The sequence below is a fragment of the Coccinella septempunctata genome, chromosome 7 (assembly GCF_907165205.1).
Source record: "Coccinella septempunctata chromosome 7, icCocSept1.1, whole genome shotgun sequence".
NCBI classification, from domain to species: Eukaryota; Metazoa; Arthropoda; class Insecta; order Coleoptera; family Coccinellidae; genus Coccinella; species Coccinella septempunctata.
Window position 1 is genome coordinate 31,674,918 of NC_058195.1, and position 24,877 is coordinate 31,699,794.

Sequence of the window (24,877 nt, forward strand, 5' to 3'; positions counted from 1 at the left end):
ATTCCCAAATACTTGTAGGTGCCATCATCGTCTAGAGCCGGTATTGTGACATTATTCATTAGGGTCTGGTGTTGAGTTTCTTGAATTTTTCCCCTTTTTACCTCCAGCACTGCACACTTTTCGATTCCCAATTGCATATTTATTGATTCGCTGAAGGCTGCTACAATCTCAAGTAATCTTCTCAGTTGTTCCATACTTGCGGCGTATATTTTCAGGTCATCCATGTACAGATTATGATTAGTTTTTATGTTCTGTTGTTTATCTATGATATAGCCGTACTTTGTATTATTGAGCAGCATGCTCAGGGGGTTCAGTGCGAGGCAAAACCAGACAGGGCTGAGCGAATCACCCTGGAATATACCCCGTTGAATTCGGATCTCGTCTGACGTCCCCAAAAGATCCCCCGCTCGTATCTGAAGTGATGTTCTCCATGTCTTCATTAAACTCTCCAAAGCAGTTATGAGATGTTATCTGCTATTCCGTGCATCCTCAGCACCCTCAGCAGCCAAGAATGTGGGATGGAGTCAAATGCCTTCCTATAATCAACCCATGCCACAGATATATTTCTTAGCTTTTTGCGGGCCTGCTTGGTCAGGATATAATCGACCACTAAGAGTTCCTTACTTCCTTTTGTCTTCATTCGGCATCCGCTTTGCTCCTCAGCCATCAAGTTATTCTGCCTGAGGTGGTCGCCTATATATTTAGCTAGAATTGATGTAAAGATTTTATATACGGAGGGTAAGCATGTGATAGGCCTGTAATTTTCAGGGTTGCTACTGTCTCCCTTTTTCTTTATCAGATGCGTTATCCCTTTCGTAAAGAAGTCAGGTATGCCAGAGGGATCCGAGAGTGCTGCCTGGAAGATTTCCGCCAATGGTCCGTGGACACTTGAGAGGTGCTTCCACCAGTAATTGTGGAGTCCGTCCGCACCAGGAGCTGCCCAGTTGTTCAGACCTTTCAGGGCTTCAGTTATGTCTGCCGCTTTAATTCTTAGGTCCTGCATTTGTGCTCGTGGGATTGTCTCCTGTGCCTCTTCTATCCAGTACGCTTGATCGTCGTAGGTAACGTTTTCGGACCAGATCTTACTCCAATACTGGTGGGCGGTTTCAGAGTCGAGATGGCCCTCCACATGTTCTTTTTCCTGTTCGAGGTTCCGGAAGAACTGTTTTTGGTTCTTGAAAAAAAGTCTGTTGTTGTTATGTCGCTTTACCTTCTCATTGTAGCGCCGAATACGAAGCCCTAACACTTTTATTTTTTCTTTCATAGTGTCACACCTAAGCGAGATCTTTTCCCCGAACATGGGATCCCGTCGTTTAATACGGAATTCAGAGGCCACCTTTCGGACCGCTTTGACCACTCTAGTTGACGGTGCGGGGTTGCTCAGGTAAGTATGGATAATACAAATTTTTTTCCTTAACTTTGTTATCTCCCTTTGCAGCCGGGCTTTCCAAGGGGGGATTGAGGACTCCATCGTATGATGATGGGCATTACGTTGTTGGAGCTTTTGTCCATTCATCTCGCATATAGTGGCGGCTCCGGCATATACTACGCTTACCACCTGCTCCAATGTTTTCACATTATTCAGATGTTTCGGGAGAGTTGTGTTCAGCGATTGAAGACTTTCAAGGACCGCTTTCGAGTAATCGAGCTTAGGTATTCTTGGTCTACATTCTGGCGTCATTCCCGAGTAGCTCATCAGATTACGTAGAAACGCTCTCTCCACCTCATCATTCTGCCCCCTGTTCTCAAAAAGACCACTCCTTCTCACCCGTACCGACGACCTACGAGCCTCGACTGGCTGTTCAACAGTGAGCTGAATAGTCGGAAAGCAAGTATTCTCGATTCTATCAAGTTCGGCCTGAGACAGCTTCTGGTTAGCAAGAATCCATCTCACACGATTGGAGAGCAGCTGGACGTTGGCTGGTCTGGTCGGGTACATATCCCTCCAAGTTTCCAGTAGAAGCTGTCTATATGTCCTGTCAGACTGTGCAGCAAGATACTGAGCAATATAATGTGCGCGCATTAATAAATAATTCTCATCTAAAGTCCATCGCGTTCGCCTATCCCGCTGTGGCCCAATAGCGGAGCGAGCTGGTGGCTCGCTCAAACTAATTGAGCTATCCCTTCGCTGGGTTGCAGGAATTGGCCTTGCGGTTCCTTCTCGGAGGGGTGCGCCGCTCGCTCCACACAAACCTCCTACAGGCCAATCATCCTGACGGTTCCGAAGAGAGCCGACCTGAGACTCCCTACCGCCCTGGTGTCTACTTCTCGTTATAGGGGCTGAATATAACTTATCCCTCAAAGGCTGCCAACCTTCGAAGGATATATATATATATATAGTTATAAAGTGTTAATACCACCTCCAAAATAGTAACTCGTTTAACGCTCTCACCTCATATATATCGCTGTCACCTCCGAAATCGGAGGTGACAACGTTTTGCCTTGTTTTTTAGCTTGTTAGATTCAGGAGGCTTCAGGGACCAACATATCAAAAAATCGTTTTGAGGTCACAACGCACCCCCTTTATGTACTGAACAATCTTTTAGTTCGAGTGTATATCACTGGCGCTAGTGTGCTGAGCTGTATATTGAAGAATTGCTCTGGAAGACTCTTTGCTCGTTGGCACCTCCGAAAATGGCAACGCTGTATTGTCTGAGCAGATGTAGACAGGCGGAATATCAGTATACGGAGGAATTAACTGAAGAGAGGCGCAGCCCGTTATCTCCTCCATTATTGCAATCCAGGCGGCAAATCTCAAAGATTTTTTATCGCATTCTTCTGTAGGGGAAAGAATCACGTGAAAGAGAACCAATCTTGGCTCTCTCGAATAGGATTATGACTGTTTATATTTCATCGTGCGTATATCTATGCATCCGTTGAACTTCTTTCATCTCAAGCTAACACTAATTCTGAATTTGGCGAACTATTTCATTACCTATCTGAAAACAAATCGATTTGAGCCTTGTCCATAATAATATTGCTTCTCTGTATGGAAATGATCCATATAAATAGTACTACCTATTAGAAAAACGAATAATCAGTATTGTTACATTGCATATAATAAAATAAGCTGTTCAGAGAAAAAAATTTTTTGGATCAGAATATTCAGATTTTAATGGTGATGAATATTCAAGGACAATGAGCCATTCCGAAAATTTTCATTTCAGAATCAAGAGAAAAAATGCTACAAATTTTACAATATCACAGAAATGAACAACGTCGGCTAAAGCGAATGTTGGACATTGTTATGTTATTTCAAATAGAACGCTCTATATATTTTTCTTGAATAGGATTGCTTAATGATTTTGAGAAATGCTTTGCTCAGAAACATCTCTTTTATTATCGATTATGTTTGAATATTGGATTTTCCCGAAAATTTAAATTTTTTGAAAAATCATACAACTGGGCCTATTCATGTGGAGTTTCGGATTTTGCGAGAATCTACTACTTTTTCTTCAAAACAACAAATGCGCTGAAGGAAATGTGTCTCTCGCTTGAATTCAAAAATTTCTGTGAAAATGTTGAAATTTGATTTATTATGCTATTGTCATAGAAGTATACGAAACTAGCAGGTCGGAGGATCCAAGATTTCGGGCCGATTCTCCTTAAAAAAAACAAAATAAAATAAATTTCGTGAATACCGATGATAAAAACCACTATTCTCTGCTATAAAAAATTAGTATCATTCCCATAATATACCGACTTAATGAATGTACGTTGCTATTACTATATAACCCGGTTGTTCAGTTCAGGATTAGGCCGAGATTTAAGATGATCCTAGATTAACCTGACAGAATTGAACTGAAATGTCAAAATCAATCTAGGATAAACTTCAATCTCGAACTGAACAACTGGGCCTATTCATGTAGGGTTTCGGATTTTGCGAGAAGCTACTACTTTTTCTGCAAAACAACAACTGCGCTAAAGGAAATCTGATTGACTGTTAGCGACACATAATATCAACCATCTAAATTCTGTAGTCTATACAAATTTTTTTGTATAGACTACCATTGTGTGTTATTTCAAATGGAACGCTCTATATATTTTTCTTAAATCGAATTGCCAAATGATTTTGAGGAATCCTTTGCTCAGAAGCATCTATTTTATTATCGATTATGTTTAAATATTGGATTTTCCCGAAAATTTAAAGAGCTTGTACCAACTCTCTGGTTTAAATTTTTTAGTGATGTATCATGAAGGAAATTATCAATTATATCGAAACAAGTAAGATTTTATGAAGAATTATTCAAAACAGATTTGCATTTTTCGATAGATCATACAGGATGTAAGGGAAAAAATAAACAAAATTGAAGTCTTTAGAAGGCCTCCAGTCAATATATTTTGAAATTGCAACCATATTTTTGTCAAGACATGATGAATCTACAAAATGAAGTTAATAATATAGATACATACTCGGATACATATGATTGATATACAGATGATTGGTTGGTAAATTCCCAAAAGCTATGATGAACAGCGGACACTATGATGGACGCATGATGAAAGGAGGAAGACAAAAGTTAATTTAAGTATTTTCGCATGCAGTTTTATTATTCAAAATAGATGATGATTCTTATAATTAACAAATCATGTGCAATTGAAATTTTTGTTTTGGTCTTCGAAAATAACACATATTGATTAAACTTCTACTATCTAAAATAAAAAGGTACATAGATAAATTATAGCTATATACAGGATATCTGTAAACAAATGCGAAGGGATAAAGGGGATGATTCCTTAATGAAAATAAGCGGGGGTAGTTAGTATAAATTTTTTTCCAAATCGACAGCCCTTCCAAGATACAGCCTTTGGAAGGCGATGACGAGTTTACAGTTTTTAATTTTTTTTACAGGTTCTAAAAACCACTGAGTCATAAAACTATACATATTATGAAGCACTGAGTAGATTGGTACCAGTTTCAACTTCGGCAAGCTCGTAGTTTAGGCGGTAACTTGCTATCGATTTTTTAATGTGTCTCTGCCTTGAATTCAAAAATTCTCTGTTAAAATGTTGAAATTTGAGTTATTATGCTATCGTCAATATTGTACTAGAAGTGTACGAAACTAGCAGGTCAGGGGATCCAAGATTTCGGGCCGATTCACCTCAAAAAAATAATAATAAAATGAACTTCGTGAATACCGAGGCTGAAAACCACTATTCTCCGCAATAAAAAATTAATATCATTCCAATAATATACCGACTTAATTAATGCTAGGTTGCTACTATTATAAGGCCCGGTTGTTTAGTTCAGGATTAGGCCGAGATTTAAGATGATCATAGATTAACCTGACAGAAATGAACTGAAATGTCAAAATCAATCTAGGATAAACTGCAATCCCGAACTGAACAACTGGGCCTACTCATGTAGAGTTTCGGATTTTGCGAGAATCTACTACTTTTTCTTCAAAACAACAACTGCGCGTAGGAAATGCGTCTCTCGCGTAAATTCAAAAATTTCTGTGAAAATGTTGAAATTTGAGTTATTATGCTATTGTCATAGAAGTATACGAAACTAGCACGTCGGGGATCCAAGATTTCGGGCCGATTCACATTAAAAAAAAAACATAATAAAATGAATTTCGTGAATACCGAGGCTGAAAACCACTATTCTCCGCTATAAAAAATTAATATCATTCCAATAATATACCGACTTAATTAATGCTACGTTGCTATTATTATAAGGACGGTTGTTCAGTTCAGGATTAGGCCGACATTTAAGATGATCATAGATTAACCTGACAGAAATGAACTGAAATGTCAAAATCAATCTAGGATAAACTGCAATCCCGAACTGAACAACTGGGCCTACTCATGTAGAGTTTCGGATTTTGCGAGAATCTACTACTTTTTCTTCAAAACAACAACTGCGCGTAGGAAATGCGTCTCTCGCGTAAATTCAAAAATTTCTGTGAAAATGTTGAAATTTGAGTTATTATGCTATTGTCATAGAAGTATACGAAACTAGCACGTCGGGGATCCAAGATTTCGGGCCGATTCACATAAAAAAAAAAAACATAATAAAATGAATTTCGTGAATACCGAGCCTGAAAACCACTATTCTCCGCTATAAAAAATTAATATCATTCCAATAATATACCGACTTAATTAATGCTACGTTGCTATTATTATAAAGACGGTTGTTCAGTTCAGGATTAGGCCGACATTTAAGATGATCATAGATTAACCTGACAGAAATGAACTGAAATGTCATAATCAATCTAGGATAAACTGCAATCCCGAACTAAACAACTGGGCCTACTCATGTAGAGTTTCGGATTTTGCGAGAATCTACTACTTTTTCTTCAAAACAACAACTGCGCGTAGGAAATGTGTCTCTCGCTTAAATTCAAAAATTTCTGTGAAAATGTTGAAATTTGAGTTATTATGCTATTGTCATAGAAGTATACGAAACTAGCACGTCGGGGATACAAGAATTCGGGCCGATTCACATTTGAAAAAAACATAATAAAATGCATTTCGTGAATACCGAGGCTGAAAACCACTATTCTCCGCTATAAAAAATTATTATCATTCCAATAATATACCGACTTAATTAATGCTACGTTGCCATTATTATAAAGACGGTTGTTCAGTTCAGGATTAGGCCGAGATTTAAGATGATCATAGATGAAATGTCAAAATCAATCTAGGATAAACTTTAATCCCGAACTGAGCAACTGCGCCTATTCATGTAGAGTTTCGGATTTTGCGAGAATCTACTAGTTTTTCTTCAAAACAACAACTGCGCTGAAGGAAATGTGATTGACTGTTAGCGACACATAATAGCAACCATCCAAATTTGGTAGTCTATACAAATTTTTTCGAACTCTCATTATACTATGTAGCAGTCTGATACTGAAATCCGTGATTTGACAAAATGAGTTGTCAGTTTATAGACCGGCCAACATTATCGAATGCTATTGATTTACTTATTAATTAAATCGTTCTATAATTGGTCCTAAATTGACAGTCGTATTGTGAACACCGATATGCAGCGGATTATCTAAACACGAAATAAATTCTGAAATGTTTCGGATCATGAGGCTAATTGAATGAGTATCTTGTTCGTATCTTTTGTTGAACTTCATTATTCTAAATATTCTTTAATGAATGAAAATATAATATCAACACACATAATTTTTTGATTTATTCGTCATCTAATCATTAAATGAATCGTTTCTCGAAAAGTTTCGAGTCTTGAGGCAGATAGAATATTGAATTATTTACATCATTATTTGCCGAACTTCAAAGTTCTGAATGAATTAAAATTTAAACTTGACAGTATACGAGATAATTTTCGCAAGAGTTTCAATGGAATCTGAAAATTTTCATCATTCTGGAGCATTCTGGACATCAATTATTCTCGAATCTTCAATTTTATCCAATATAACACGCAAAACGAAATATTACTCGAACTGGGCATCTTGAGCAATTCGTTCCTAAAAGCCCGAATCAGGTAGAAAAGTTTGAACCCTTCATATCAGCGTTAACACATATTTTGCAGTAAACAGATTTTGGCTGAACGTTTCTCACAACAAGAAGAATTTGAATTTTCACATGACGGTACAAGGAGGTACAGGGTGTTTCACAAGTAAACAGAGAAATGAAAACCGTGAGTACAGGGCATTGAGCTGAGTTCAAAATCAACCCATGTACAGGATGTCCTAAAACTAGTGGATCAAACGTCACACCACGATAGAGTAAACCAAATATTATCGAATGACACCAACATTAGTTCGACGAAAATGTACCGTTTCCAAAATAATCAGAATTTTATTAAAATACCTAAAGTTGCGATTTTCGAACTATTTTTCTCAATAAAAGGGCCAGTTTGTGAAAAAGGAAATCGATATTAAATTATATTGAACTAAGATTATTGTTATATCTCCCCTAATTCAAATTATTTTAAGTAGTTAATCGATAACCATAACCTGAGTAAAGGTAAATTGAAACAATTGTTTTTACTACATGATTTTTGATACTCAGAATAAACACGGGTGATAATATGGGAGAAAAACGCTATCCTCAATCACAAAAGGGCCTTGTGATTGAAAAAATAGTTCGAAAATCGGCAAATTTAGGTTAGGTTTTCTCAGAAACGGTACATTTTCGCTCAACTAATGTTGGTGTCATTCGATAGTATTTGATCTACTCTATCGTGGTGTGACGTTTGATTTAATAGTTTCGGGGCACCCTATATATAAGTTTCTTCGGGGTTTCTTTAAATTTCTCGAATTTCCTTTTGGCTATAACTCCTGTAATTCTGGATCGAGTCGACTGAAAATTCATATTTATCCTTGAGTTGTTAATTTCATTGAAAAAGAGCATTAAAATGCGAAAAAAATCAGGACCGGACTCAGTGAGGCTTTACTTCACCTCAAACTCAAAAAAACACCGTGTATGTAGTTTTTTAATCATAATTTTAACTTTTTTGTGTTTTTGCTGCATTATTATTGTCTCAAAATGAATTGATTTTTGGGTTGTCCCACCTGTTGATCATGTTCTAGAAATAATTGTTTTGGTCAGACGCCTCTGAGGAATAGAGCACTTCATGAAAATGTATTTAGAAATTCTTAATTGAATTTTTTTTCAAAGAATATTCTGTTGAATTTGTTCAACAATTATACCTTAGTCGGTCTTCAAAATAGTCATTCACAATGATAAAATGTTTCAAAATTTATAATACCCAAATATGGATGGAGAAACTACGCTATCTTGAAACTAAAAATTAAAACTTGATCTTCAGAATGAATCTATTTTTCTATGGACAACTAGTTGTGTGAATAAAAACAAAGAAAGAAATCGCGGGGTGTCAGATCTGGAGATCTAGCAGTCCAATGTTGGGGTCCTACCCTTCTAATGAAATGACCTGAAATACTGATAAATACTTTTGCTGGTGCATCAATATCATCAATGTTTCAATAACAATAAGACCAGACCAATCAATAGATTTCCATAGATCCAATAATGACTATAACGGAATCAGTGAGGAATTCGAAAGTGCATTTATGATACTTATTCGAAGTGCCAATCATTACCTTCACTGAAAGACCAAATGAGGTGAAAATCAATTCGAAAAATTACTTCAGGTCCACGTTGTCCATAAAAAACGATTCATTCGACAGTTATAATTATTATTTTCATGATAGCATAGTTTTTTATTTCTATTCTTGTTCATTATCAATAATAAAGCTTATTATTACTGTAAATGACTTGCCTGCACAACCAGATATGCTATAAATATCAAAAACAAATGCAAGACATATATTGGGCCATATGCATAAAGAAGTAGTAAATGCTTTCACTTCAGTTTATTGAAAGGAAATTATACATTCTATAAGCAACTGACAAAGATAGTATTATAGTAAAAGCAAATACTCTTCTTTATGCATACGACTCATTGAGAAAGAAAAAATTTAGTTGAATATTTCCAATTCCATTTTTAGATTTCCACATTTGATTGGCGATCATATTCATCAATGAGGTGAAAATCAATTCGGAAAATTACTTCAGGTCCACGTTGTCCATAAAAAGCGATTCATTCGGAAGATATCAAGTTATAATTATTATTTTCATGATAGCGTAGTTTTTTATTTCTATTTTTGTTCATTATCAATAATAAAGCTTATTATCACTGTAAATGACTTATCTGCATAACCAGATATGCTATAAATATCAAAAACAAATGCAAGACATATATTGAGAAAGAAAAAATTCAGTTAAACATTTCCAATTCCATTTTTAGATTTCCACATTTGATTGGCGATCATATTCATCCCATTAATTAATGTGAAGTAAAAGTCAATATGCAGCGCTGTTTTTTCTAGAGGCATTTCACCACCAAACAATTATTCATTAAAAATAATCCTATGATAAGGCATAACAAAGTTTCATTGATTTTGAGAAAATCAATGCAGATACCTGAAAATTTCAAAATTATTATTACATAGTAAGCTATGTAGGAAGTCCCCTGTACAACTTGAGCAAATTTTTGGCTCGACTTCTGACTCATGTTTTCGAACGTTATGACAAGTTTGTACAGAATTCTTTTCAGTTTGTTGAGAGTGTTAAAAATGTCACATTACCGGATAATTACATACTTGTTTCTTTAGATGCCACTTCGCTTTTCACAAACATACCAGTTGAACTTGCATGCGATATCATTCGAACAGATTATGAAAAGATTCAGCCACACACTACGCTCCCACCTACTGAATTCTTAGAGTTGTTTAGGTATTGTGTTGATAACAGTTTCTTCGTTTTTGATGGTGAATACTTACTACAGACAGATATTTGGTTTGGGGATGGGTAATTGTTTGGCCCCAATTGTTTCTGACATTGTTATGGCCAAATTACAGACGTTTGCTCTCAATAGGGTACCTTTCAGAGTTCCTCTATTTCGTAGATATGTTGACGACATTTTTGCATCCATTCCATCGGATGGAGTAGATGTTATGTTGAGTACTTTCAACTCTTTTCATCCACGACTGCAGTTCACTGTTGAAGTGTAAGTTGGTAACAAACTACCATTTTTAGACATATTAGTTATAAGATCAGTCAATGTCATTAAAACTGACTGGTACCATAAGACTTCGTTTTCCGAGAGATTTCTCAATTTTAATTCATTTCACCCTTTGTCACATAAGATCAACATTATTAAGAATCTCAAATACAGGGCTACTTCTTTGTCTGACGAGATGTTTCATTGTGGGAATTTAGAGAAAATTAAAACCTACCTATTGAAGAACAACTATCCTTTAACGATTGTCAAAAGAGTTCTATATGATGATAATGATCACGGAACAGCGAATACTTGTGACAATAACAGCACTAAAAGAATTTTCGTGATACCATATATTAAAGGTCTGTCTGAGAGAGTCAAATCGGTGCTTGGATCGACAGGTGTCAGTGTCACATACAAACCCTCTAATACGTTAAAGAAATTTTTCTCGAGGTTAAAATCTACTACACCCAAATTTCTACTTTCGAATGTTATCTATAAGATAAACTGCCAAGACTGTGTGAGCTCTTATATCGGACAGACTGGTAGATATCTTGAAACAAGGCTATCCGAACATCGAAGAGATAGTATCAATATCCACAACCCGATAAAAAAGAAGGATAACAATACTGCCTTAGCAGAACACTCCCTTAAAGAGTTGCATACCTTTGACTTTGATAATGTGACGGTTCTTGGACAGCAGAGTATTTTAAAAAAGAAATTAATTCACGAAATGATCTCTATTGTCCAAGAACCCAACTCCATAAATGGGAGGACTGATATAGAGCAGCTAAACACCGCATATTATAGTTTAATAAAGAAAATGAAGAGAATAAAAAGGTAAATCACTTCTATTTCGATGACCATTCTTGTCCTTGTTCTTTGTTTCATATCATGTTAAGTATCTGTGTTTTCGGTTGACACCTGGACGGATAGTTCATATTACGCTTGGCATGTTGATTCTTTTTGTTTATATACGAAGAAATAAATGTATCGCTCAGTTTCTGAATTGCTTGAGTTATTGGAATTTTTATTTAAAGTTGACAAGGGACCGAGTTGATATTGTAAGTATTTTCATGTTCAAAAGTGTTTTTATGTGTTTGTTCAATGATTGTTTCTTATTTTTTATTCTGTGAATTTTGTAACGTGCGTTTCTCGGAGAAGCCTTAATCTCGAGCGCCAGCTATTCTTTTCAATAGGAAGAATAGCAAACCTACCAGAGTAGCTGCTAGCCGGAGACAGAGCTCGATGTTGTCTAGGGCGGTAGCGACAACGAAGAAGTCAAAATCGAATTATGTAAAAGTTTATTCACACCTTCGGAAACTATGTACAAGGGAGATATGTGTGATATAAAATATGAGTGATTCTATCAGTGAAAATACATTCGGGAAATCTTATCCGGTCACGAGCACTTTATGAAATTTGTACCGGGTGTAGTGAAAAATTAACGGTTCAATAAAAATGCGCCAACCAGAACTGACGAATGCTAAGGACTTGCTACACGGTATCGGTGTGTAGTTGTATTCCTCCGGGAATGAAACACAACAAGGGCGAGTCCGTTCGAGACCTTTATTCGCTGCCCCAAGGGTTGTAGCACGCCATGACTGACAGCGAAGAAAATGTCTATTTTTAACGCAACTACGGGATTTCACTGACTACGTGCGGTATCTCTTATTCTCTGCCCCAAGGGTTATAGCACGCCATGATTGACAGAAAAGAAGAGATTTCGGATTTAACACTTATAACGCGGACAGGGGGGCTGACGGAACTCTCCCTTCAGTACCCCAAGGGCTAGGGCGGACCTGTTCGAGACTTTTATTCGCTGCCCCAAGGGTTGTAGCACGCCATGACTGACAGCGAAGAAAATGTCTATTTTTAACGCAACTACGGGATCTCACTGACTACGTGCGGTATCTCTTATTCTCTGCCCCAAGGGTTATAGCACACCATGACTGACAGAGAAGAAGAGATTTCGGATTTAACACTTATGACGCGGAACGCGGACAGGGTAAAGAACGATAAAATACAACAGGAAACGACACAGCACAGCAGTGTCAAAGTTAAAGAAGTAACGGCGTAGGTCCAACAAAGAAACTGAACGGTACAGACGGGGACCCACCTCCTTTGTTTCAAGCACTCGAAACTCAAAGGATTTAAAAGAAAAAAAACTAAAAAATTAACTCTAAGCACTGATGCAAATATCACAAAATGATTATCTTCAACGGCGAAAGTAATACGGAAAATCAACTGAATTTATAACAGAAGTTAGAAACCACGTTAGAAAGCGAAATATCGAAAATACTCAAGCGAAAGGAAAGCACTGAAGTAAAATTCAAAAGTCAGCCGAAGAACTGAAGTAACCGTCGAAAAGTCAATTCTCAGACATCGCACAAATCTGCCTTCTATTTTCATAGTTGTTGTTGTTAACTGAAATGTTGTGACTCTTGTTAGTTTGTATCATATTATGTTGTCATTGTTCAACTCAAGACAAAACAATAATAGCTCCCCAATTAATGTGAATTTTGTATCGCTCTTCCAGAGCCCTGAGGAAGGTTTTAAATAAACCGAAACGTCGGCGTGGTATCGAATTGATTGTCCTTTCTTCTGGCCTCATCCCATCAATTTTACTCTTGATTTCAAATGTAAAGATATATGCTTACTAGAAATGTTTCATGTTATATAACAACAAATGTATGTTATTTCGAGCGCCAGAATCGACATATCTGGACTTGAAAAAATGTTTTCTCATTAGGCCCCCCTCAATTTTTTGTTTTAATGCTTATTACGTTCAGGAAGTGATATAGTATGTTCTTTCATATATTTCAATACTGGCAAATAAAGTTTTTTGATGATTTCCAACGGGATCGTGAAAACATGACAATAAAATACTCAGTTATATATACCAATTTGTTTTCTGAATTTTGCCAGCTTTGCACCCCTCTTTTTACATGATATCGTTGAAAAATCATTGAAATTTGTTCTTTGCCAATATTGATATGAATAACAGAACATACTAAAACACTTGTGTCAACATTAAAAGCATTAAACCTTCGAAAAATGGAGAGGAACATGAACGCGACTTTACACATACTCGAGTTAAAAATATCGTTGAAATGAACAAAATACTCAAAACTAGTCTACCGTGAAATTTCATGCATCAATGCTCCAATCCTCAAAGCATGAGCGACTGGTTGATGTCTGGGGTGTCCATGTGTTAATAGGTATATAGGATCTTGTTAGGATGTGTTAATAAGGACCTTAAACGAAACCAAATATTAACTTATTGCAATAACTTTTACATGATTGTGTGAATGACTTTCAAAAACAATTCAGCGAATCTATTATAAGAAAATACTTCTCTTACCTGACTCACAGTACCACAAAAACAAATCTAAACTGAAACAAAATCACGCAAGATCCTCTACGATACAAGATACGCCGTTACGATTAGTGCGGTTGTGCCTGAAAGTGTCGCAGGTGTAGAGTCTCCTGAGTCTCTCACATAGCGCGGAGCTTCCCTGTTATCATTCGTCAGTTTGATGCACGTGACGACGTGGCCGAATGTGATTAGAGAGTAAATAGCTTTCCTATAAACAAACGTATCTTACAGAGTATTTTATCATCGCGTTTCTTTTAAATGTTTTACATAAATTCATTATAAAGATACCGATGTTCAAGATAAAGAAATATTTCTTCGATATTGATATATTTATGGAAAACAATCCAATATTACTGAGCATAATGGGAAAATTTTCTAACCAACACACGTAGATCTCTCAAAAATACTTTATTTTGTATAAACATAATTTGTTCGTATTCAACTAATAACTGAAAAAATTATTTAACATTTCAAATATTTCTTCCAAAGCTGAGATTTTTTTGCGGGATAATTTCATGTAACAAATAACGGTAACCAGGAATATGAAATATTAATATTTAACTGACAAGTATTCAACAAATCGATATGTTAAATATGAATAATCCTTACTCTCAGTGTATCTAAAAGAACATGCCCGAGTATAACTGTAATTTGTTCTGTATGACTAACATCTGGTGTTCAATCTTATATGATGGAGAAATATTTTGATTCTCTGACTAACTTCAAGTTCAAAATATAATTTCTTATGGTTGTGCGGAGTAAATCAATTATTTCATTCTGAATTTGATCTCCTAAATAGTGAGTCATACGACTTGAATCTGATTGCGAGGATTGAATTCTATGAATATGTTGCCGCATCACTGAATCAAAGGATGCTATCATTTCGATTGCTTTTAGAAAATTACCATTATCATGTTCATATAATGTTTTTGACCACATTACGACCCCCGAAAAGCCAGACATTGACGGGATAAAAATTTTAAAACGGCTATAATTATTTCTAATACATCACACCATTGTTTTTTTCGATTCTAATAGTCTCAGTTGCGTTTGATTTACAGTAGTTTTATTTTTTAGCATAATATTCAATTGTACCTACGATTTCACATTTTCACTGTGGGAAACGCTTTTTTCATGTCTTTTCAACGTTATTGATAAATGCTGCCAATCAGAAAAATTTTTTCTCCTCTCCCCGCTTACCAAGTTGTTTGTCCCCTCCAAAAAAAAAATTCAATTTCACTGGATTTGCCGCCCTTGTGCCGGGCACGCCTTGCACGCCCGCTTACGGCGGGTCTGATGATGACACTGGCGATGCGTTGTTGTTTGGCCACAATCTGTTTTGAAGGATGTGCAGACGTTGTAGCAGCACTCTGAGAAAAAATAAATCGTGTTAATATGATTCTGCTTGTTTATATGGATTACTTTGGAAAAGTAGAGATGTAAAGTTCCAGTATTTATTTTACTGAGCTCAATGACATTGTTTCACTGTTTGATTCGACAAGATTTATCGAACTTACCTTCTATAAAAATCTGTTATTCTTTTCCGGACTCCGTATTATCTATTCTCCTTATTTCTAAGGGTATGTACTAGTATGTAGTATACTTTTGATGGGCCTAGGCAACTGGAAAATAAGAAAAATATTATTAGAACTGTATCTTTCGAAAACTTCAATAATTGAGTGTTGAACAGATATTTGTATTCGTACTTACTTCAAAAACACCAAAAACATTTGAGAATGCACGTGTTGCTTATTCGGAAAACATATTTAATCAGGGAGAATATGTTCATGAATATCGTGAAAGCTGAGGCATCTGTGCTCCTCTCATTTGCCATAGCATCCCAAGTTAGAAGAAAGTGAAAAATCGCATTAATGTAAAACTGACAATGATTTAAAGGGTCGGACACTGTATCTCCTGAAGCTTTGAGTCTTTATATTTCTGCTGTCAAATTGTGCTGGCCCACACTTCTCTGACTGAAGCTTTAGCTACTTGTTGAAGCTGATCGTTGCTATGCGTGTTCTTCTGCTGATGCTTCTTAAGTTTAGATAAATATTTTTGATATTCGACACCTATGAGCTTTTTTCAATGGTGACTCGTCAGTTTTAACATTTAAAGAATGTTCACCTTCTACTGAACCGGAAGAAGTCTGACTGTGTTCTCGTTTCCTCATCTTTTATTTCAGTTCTATGTCGTCCTTGTGTTTTTCGCCAAGCCTGAAACTTAAATTTTGTGTTTTATATTCCTATTCGTTGTAGAGCTTTTCCTTCGATTATTTATCTCCATGCTGTTTGGTCTTCGGCCTGTAATTCTGACCTTCAAATAGCTCTTCTCTTTTAATTTTTCAACATTCACCTTTTTATTCATGATCTTTCTCTTTTGTCTTGTGATCATCTGCGACGATGCGCTTGGCGCCTGGTTTCGTCGCTAGGGGAGACAGCATCCTTTTTATACATGAAGTTTGCTTTCCTCCTCGTCGTCGCTTGGATCGGACAAGGCCAGTTGTATTCTAAGATCGCTGCGGAAATTGTTGAGGAATGAAATGAAAGAATATTGGGAATCTTGGACTAATTTTATTTATTGTTCCTCAATACAACGCCGACGTTTCGAAACGACTTGTTTCTTTTTCAAGGCTAAAAATTTAAACACATTAAAATTTTCATTCGAGATCATTCGCACATACAATTACCTAGTATTCTGAACAATATCGTCGACATAGATTTAAGTTCGGTTTCATATTTCAAAGAGATCTAATTTTTGAAAAACTTTTAATGTTGTTTCAGGAAGACGCGGAATATTGGCTACGACAGATGACGTCGTTGTTGGCATGTGACATAGAAATTTTTGACGTTCGTCGAGTTCGTGTTCATCTGTCGCCGCCACTAGTCTTTGTCAGGGGTGTACTCTTCTATATCGGGAAATTCTGTATCGACTGATCAATGAAGGTTAAACACAAAATACACAAGAACATACAAAAATATGCAAGGACATGTAAAAAACTTCTCGATTATACGGTGTAAATCACAGACTCATCAATAAAACTTCAGTAGCGGTACTATTTTAGTTGGATTCCTGTCATCTATTTAGTCATCCATTAAGTTGCTGTAGATGATACTTAAGTGTTCAACGTCTTCTCGGTGGTTTACGGTGTTGTTGCGTCTGATCTGTATCATCTCGCTTATGTTCCTTCTGTATCCGTTCTTCTCTCTATCTAGGATCTCTACGTTATCAAAATCAAACTTGTGGCCGGTAGTCATCTGGTGGTGTGTAACCGCTGTTTTGTTGTAGTTGGTCACGTCTTCACAGTCCCTCTTATGTTGTCTTATCCTTTCCTTCAGGTATTGTTTAGTCTGACCCACGTAGCACTTGTGACAGTTTTGGCAGGCTATCTTGTATACTACTTCAGATTCAAGTGTACTGGGTGTTTTGTGCTTGAGTTGAGTAAAGAATCTTTTAGTAGTACTTAAATTGTAGTAGGCGCATCCACTTTTTAGATTTTTGAATAGTCTGCTAACACGATGGGATAGGTGTGGTATATACGGGAACTTGAACCTTGAGATCACATTGTTGGGAGTGTTGTGGTCGTTGTCAGTCATATTTTGAGTGTGTGCCCTTATCGCTCTATTTATTATGTATGTTGGGTAGTTGTTTTGGGTTAGAATCTCTCTCACTTTTTCCAAATTGGTCTCGTGGAACCTGGTGTGGCTGAGATTTAATGACCTCCTTATGAGGTTGTTCATTATGTTGTTCTTTTGCTGCATACTATGGTTACTATAGAAGTTGATGCATCTGTTGACACTCACTGGTTTGGTATACCAGTCGGTTATCAAATTCGGTCCTTCTCTAATTATTAACAGGTCAAGGAAAGGTATACACATGTTTTTTTCTTCTTCGAGAGTGAACTGGATTTTTGGGTGATATGTGTTGAAGACTGTCATAGTGTGTTGTACCATGTTGGAAGGAACTAGTATTAGTGTGTCGTCAACAAATAGTCTGAGGAGTGGGGTGTCAAAACCTAATTTGTCCAGGGCATAGTAAAATGCTTCGTTCATTACTAGTTCGGCGAATGCTTGGCTGGCTGGGGAACCCATGGCGGTGCCGTCGAGCTGCTTGTAGAACTGGCCCTCGTAGACAAAATATCCAGTGTCGAAACACAGGCTGACCAGTTCTAGGAATCTTTTCTTACTTAAGTCCGTGTGGCATCTTATGTATGGCCATCTCTTTTTAATGATGGAAAGCACAAGTTCTTTTGGAACGTTAGTGAATAAAGATGTTACATCTAGCGATATGAGGATATAGCCTGGTGGAACTTCTATATCCTTTAAGGTTGAGGCTAGTGAGAAAGAATCTTTGACGCTGAATATTGAGCTAGATAGTGTTGCCCTCAGAATCTCGTGTACGTGTTTGCCTATGTTGTAAGTGGGGGACTTAATGCAGCTAACGATGGGTCTCAAGCTGAGGGTGCTCTTGTGGACTTTACGTAGGCAGTATAATTTAGGTGCTATGCTGTTGTGTCTAATTAGATGTTTGTATTCAGTCTCTGTTATATAGTTTTCATCTTTAAGTGTTTTGATGTACTTGTTGGTGTGTCTCTGGATTTTTGGAGTTGGGTCTGATTGTAGTCTTTCGTAGGTATTCTCATCACTCAACATCTTCTCTACTTCGGACTGATATTCCTCTTTGTACATAAGTACTGTTGCACCACCTTTGTCTGCTCTACTAATGGTGATGTCTTGGTGTTCTCGTATGAATTTGGTTGTCTCCTTCAAATATTTGTCCATTGTGTTATTTCTTCTTGTGTGTCTCTCCCTTTTTTTATAATTGCTGACAATGTTGACGGATTTGGATCTATATGTGTTTTTCTCCGTATTACACACACGTGTGTAATACGTGCAAATTATTTTTGACATCACGGATAAAACTGGCATCACTATACAACCGAAGAATATTCCTGTTAAGCTGCCGCAGCAATCGTGTATTCCCAAACCACATAATAAACAACATAAAACAAATTCTATCACTACAAATCGACGAACATCCATACAAGAGTACAGTAGACCTGATCATGAAGACATTCCGAAGATCAGTCCTAAACGTTGAGATCAAGATAACCGCCTGGAAGATCAGACAGTTAGAAGGAAGAATACAAAGACTCCGAGACCAGCTTACCACTACAATCGACAACTCAACATACGAAACACTTGTTGACATTGCTAACACCAGATTCAGAAGAGAATTCAGTAACATAAAATCCAAAAATGTCAACAAACTCAAGACTCTCAAGAACCAACAGATTCCCCCTCTGCCCATCACAACATGTGACAAATACATAGCCAACTACACGAATATTACTATACCTAATGAAGTGAAGACGATACTTGGATTAGGCCCCAAATTTGGCCTACCACCCAAACATATACCAATGGAAACCATCATAAAAGACATAGAGAGCTTCATTAAAGTTCAACCAATAACCGAAGAGGAGAAAAACACATATAGATCCAAATCCGTCAACATTGTCAGCAATTATAAAAAAAGGGAGAGACACACAAGAAGAAATAACACAATGGACAAATATTTGAAGGAGACAACCAAATTCATACGAGAACACCAAGACATCACCATTAGTAGAGCAGACAAAGGTGGTGCAACAGTACTTATGTACAAAGAGGAATATCAGTCCGAAGTAGAGAAGATGTTGAGTGATGAGAATACCTACGAAAGACTACAATCAGACCCAACTCCAAAAATCCAGAGACACACCAACAAGTACATCAAAACACTTAAAGATGAAAACTATATAACAGAGACTGAATACAAACATCTAATTAGACACAACAGCATAGCACCTAAATTATACTGCCTACGTAAAGTCCACAAGAGCACCCTCAGCTTGAGACCCATCGTTAGCTGCATTAAGTCCCCCACTTACAACATAGGCAAACACGTACACGAGATTCTGAGGGCAACACTATCTAGCTCAATATTCAGCGTCAAAGATTATTTCTCACTAGCCTCAACCTTAAAGGATATAGAAGTTCCACCAGGCTATATCCTCATATCGCTAGATGTAACATCTTTATTCACTAACGTTCCAAAAGAACTTGTGCTTTCCATCATTAAAAAGAGATGGCCATACATAAGATGCCACACGGACTTAAGTAAGAAAAGATTCCTAGAACTGGTCAGCCTGTGTTTCGACACTGGATATTTTGTCTACGAGGGCCAGTTCTACAAGCAGCTCGACGGCACCGCCATGGGTTCCCCAGCCAGCCAAGCATTCGCCGAACTAGTAATGAACGAAGCATTTTACTATGCCCTGGACAAATTAGGTTTTGACACCCCACTCCTCAGACTATTTGTTGACGACACACTAATACTAGTTCCTTCCAACATGGTACAACACACTATGACAGTCTTCAACTCATATCACCCAAAAATCCAGTTCACTCTCGAAGAAGAAAAAAACATGTGTATACCTTTCCTTGACCTGTTAATAATTAGAGAAGGACCGAATTTGATAACCGACTGGTATACCAAACCAGTGAGTGTCAACAGATGCATCAACTTCTATAGTAACCATAGTATGCAGCAAAAGAACAACATAATGAACAACCTCATAAGGAGGTCATTAAATCTCAGCCACACCAGGTTCCACGAGACCAATTTGGAAAAAGTGAGAGAGATTCTAACCCAAAACAACTACCCAACATACATAATAAATAGAGCGATAAGGGCACACACTCAAAATATGACTGACAACGACCACAACACTCCCAACAATGTGATCTCAAGGTTCAAGTTCCCGTATATACCACACCTATCCCATCGTGTTAGCAGACTATTCAAAAATCTAAAAAGTGGATGCGCCTACTACAATTTAAGTACTACTAAAAGATTCTTTACTCAACTCAAGCACAAAACACCCAGTACACTTGAATCTGAAGTAGTATACAAGATAGCCTGCCAAAACTGTCACAAGTGCTACGTGGGTCAGACTAAACAATACCTGAAGGAAAGGATAAGACAACATAAGAGGGACTGTGAAGACGTGACCAACTACAACAAAACAGCGGTTACACACCACCAGATGACTACCGGCCACAAGTTTGATTTTGATAACGTAGAGATCCTAGATAGAGAGAAGAACGGATACAGAAGGAACATAAGCGAGATGATACAGATCAGACGCAACAACACCGTAAACCACCGAGAAGACGTTGAACACTTAAGTATCATCTACAGCAACTTAATGGATGACTAAATAGATGACAGGAATCCAACTAAAATAGTACCGCTACTGAAGTTTTATTGATGAGTCTGTGATTTACACCGTATAATCGAGAAGTTTTTTACATGTCCTTGCATATTTTTGTATGTTCTTGTGTATTTTGTGTTTAACCTTCATTGATCAGTCGATACAGAATTTCCCGATATAGAAGAGTACACCCCTGACAAAGACTAGTGGCGGCGACAGATGAACACGAACTCGACGAACGTCAAAAATTTCTATGTCACATGCCAACAACGACGTCATCTGTCGTAGCCAATATTCCGCGTCTTCCTGAAACAACATTAAAAGTTTTTCAAAAATTAGATCTCTTTGAAATATGAAACCGAACTTAAATCTATGTCGACGATATTGTTCAGAATACTAGGTAATTGTATGTGCGAATGATCTCGAATGAAAATTTTAATGTGTTTAAATTTTTAGCCTTGAAAAAGAAACAAGTCGTTTCGAAACGTCGGCGTTGTATTGAGGAACAATAAATAAAATTAGTCCAAGATTCCCAATATTCTTTCATTTCATCTAACTAAATGGACGATAACCTAAGAACAATTGTTGAGGAATAGTTTAAAGCGAATCTTAGGTAAGGAATGCGATTCGAAAGGGTTTGATAGAGGAATATTTACACTGATGTCCCAGAGATGTTGTGCACGGTTTTCTCGGGAGGCTTCTCATTTCGTTCTGAAAAAAAATGAGAGTTTTAAATTCTAGTGAAGGTTTTCTACATTGAAATGAATCCAAGATCTTAAACAAATGCTGAAACACGAAATGAACCAGAACTGTAACTTTCTTCGTCCTCCTACTCAACCCATTGAGATGAATCAGTGATATTAAAATGGAACTAAACGAACCTCAGATCTATTTAATCTGCGTGAAAATAGCCATGAAGTTGGCCGCAAAATTTACGGATATTGCCGAGCAGCTACCATAAGCGTCCGTTAAGGATATTCATAACAAATTAGTGGTTAATAATCGATTCCAGTGTATTTATACATTCACAGTTGAAAGTATTTACGATCGATAATAACGCAATTTCGTTTTAATATTGATAGTATCGCTAAAACACTTATGTTGTAATTCAAATGGTTTATACAGGGTGTGGCGTAATGAATGGATAATATGAAGCCTACCGGAAACCAAGGGACTTTTACTAAACTTAAAACTTAAAATATATTTTTCTGAACCACCATAAGGTCTACCCGCAGCCCGCAGGCACCATATTATCTATTCATTGCGCCACACACTGTATGTATAATTTGTTAATGATTTCGGTTGAAATTTGACGATAATTATCGAAATCCATTTCTGTCAGGTTATAATGGGTGACGCTGAAAGAAATATAAAGTCCGTTTGCAACCCCCAAGAATTCTCTGGAAAATTAACTTGAGAATTCATGCGCCGTGAATTCTTTTCCGTTACATACGCACTTTCGGTAGATTTCACTGTTCAGTTTCATACAAACTAATCTCTGCCGTTTTCAATTTGGTAGAGAATTCTCGGCTGTTACAAAGGGGCTTGAGAGATAGAGAAGAAATGAACAACTAAAATCAATAAAACTCTCGAGAATAACCTACAATAATCATTTTTAACATTATGAATTTGATTCGAAAATATGCTCTACTTGAAGAGGTCTTTTGATAGTCTTGAAATAAATGAATATACAATTAAATATGACCCTCAATTACGGCATGAGTCTCACTGCGCATCCAGTCCCAACCATTTGGAAATATAAAGCCGCCCATACACGTAGTGTTTGTTCATCTTGAGAACTTGAAGCCAACCTCTGGAGTTTGATAGAATGTATTGGCACATACGCCGTAAAGGCGAACGATAGCGCGTGTGTCTTCGTGTTCAAATCGAAACACTCGTAGCGAAAGTTTATGTAATTATATGTATAATTTTTTTTTTTAGTGTTGTTGGGAATTAGCGATAGCTCGTTTTTTCAGGTTGATGGGTGCTTTTTATTTGGGTTCGATTTACTTCTTCGAGTAGATCTGTCATCTGCCGAAGAAGTGCGTCTAAGCCAGAACAAGGAAAATGACGAAAATGTGGTTGTCCGTTTACCCTTAGACTAGGAAAATCATATTTCCCAAGAAGTACGACAATCAGAAACTACTGTTGTCTGTGACGAGAGTCGTCTGTAGATCGCACAGTTCGTTATTCATTGGACCTTGAGAGGTATATTTCTCAATGAAAAAGGGAATGATCCCCTTCTTTTCTGAGTAAACTATAATAACATCTATGAAAAATGCTCTTAAGTTATCGTCTATTATGAATAGAATGAAAGGAATATATTGGGATTTTAAAAAAATTCCAAAAATCCCAATATATTCCTTTCATCTATGAAAAAGTCCAGAATGCCATAACCAACTCCCAAGGATACGTTTCAGCATTTTGAATTTGATTCAGAATATGGTTCCATTCAAACAGCTCTTTTGAGTAAGACTAATGAAATGAATTAATATACGGGGCCGACGCCAGTCATTTTGCCGCCCCGGCAAAATAAAATTTCGCACCCCCCGCAAAATGACATTTTGCCACCTTGCTGTGACTATATTGAGTTCAAGTACATAATTCTTTATGGATTAACGTACAACCTGTTCAAAATGTGAATTTTCAGAGATAAGTCTTTTTTCATGAGTTGAGTAAATGTTGAATCTGAAAAATCCATAAAAAAAAAGAAATACAAAAGAGTGGGTTATATATCTACTAACTACGCCGGCGCCGATATCATACAGTAAATTACATACATACGTTTGAAAATTTGAAATTTTAAAATCCACAGATAAAGAGATATATGAAAATCTACAACAGTCTCAATTCGTATAAACACGATATACTGTCGAAAAGGGTTGATAGGTACCTACTCTTGCTTCTCAAGTATTTTGAATTCCTCCCAGAAATGAAAATTTCGAATTCAGATTAGCAAACAGAATACAAAAATTATTTCTGAATTGTTATTGAAGCCGTCATAAAAACTATACAGTCCGTGACGTTTATCGAAGAGACCGACTGGCTAGAGAGCGATAACTCAAAAAAAGGGACGCTGCGGTGGAGATATTTAGAGGCTGACTTTGATAGTTACATATGAGTAGAATGCGGCATCTTTGATCGTCTTCCATCTGGCGGTATTCCCCTTCTTTCTCGTTGAAATGCATTTTTATTCGGTACTTTGAGAAGAACATATGTGAATTGTTTGGCGACCAAGCGCAAAAAGCCGCCTTTTCGATTTCACTCTAATAATTATTAATGTTCCTCTTTTCGATTTAAAAAAAAACCTTTGGATTAAAAATTGGTATTATTTAATCAACTGACTTGCCGCCCCCAGAATGTGCCGCCACGGCAGGGTGTCCGGTTTGCCGGTCCTGACGGCGGCCCTGTTAATATAGGTACAATTAAACAAATAAATGTTTCTTTCATCGTCAGCATTTATTTCTGATGAAAAATGCCCTTTACATCATATTTTTTCAACGAATAACGGCAGCTCAAGCAATATTTTCAGGAATGATAAAACACCAAAAAATGAAGCCTCTTTATCTAATAAACTCATATTCGAAATCATTAAAGTTACTACAATCTTTCGAAATTCCGTCAGCATCTTGAAGTGGGCGAAGGTACGCAACGATAATCGGTTTTTCTTACATAACTTCCGAAATAAAAGATTCCAATATTGGGTTTCATTTGAAGATAGAAGAGAATGATATTTGATTAT

The 24,877-nt window shown here is 36.8% G+C and overlaps 2 protein-coding genes across 2 annotated transcripts in view; both read right to left on the reverse strand.

Annotated features, from left to right (window-relative positions):
• Positions 1-457: 457 nt before the first annotated feature.
• LOC123317819 lies at positions 458-2,023 on the reverse strand. Its single transcript, XM_044904428.1, has one exon. It carries the CDS (start codon positions 2,021-2,023, stop codon positions 458-460), a length of 1,566 nt encoding a protein of 521 aa, XP_044760363.1.
• A 14,259-nt stretch (positions 2,024-16,282) lies between these two features.
• Positions 16,283-24,877, reverse strand: part of LOC123318065 — an 81,306-nt gene continuing 72,711 nt past the window's right edge. The window contains exons 7-8 of the mRNA XM_044904756.1: positions 21,792-21,846; positions 16,283-16,395 (exon numbers count right to left, since the gene is read on the reverse strand). Of these exons, the coding sequence (XP_044760691.1) occupies positions 16,326-16,395; positions 21,792-21,846 (125 nt within the window). The 3' untranslated portion in view covers positions 16,283-16,325. The remainder of the gene's footprint in view (positions 16,396-21,791; positions 21,847-24,877) is intronic.

Bases quoted from the DNA above. Each gene is read 5' to 3' on its own strand.
- LOC123317819 (XM_044904428.1), bottom strand. From the start codon at position 2,023: ATGCGCGCACATTATATTGCTCAGTATCTTGCTGCACAGTCTGACAGG.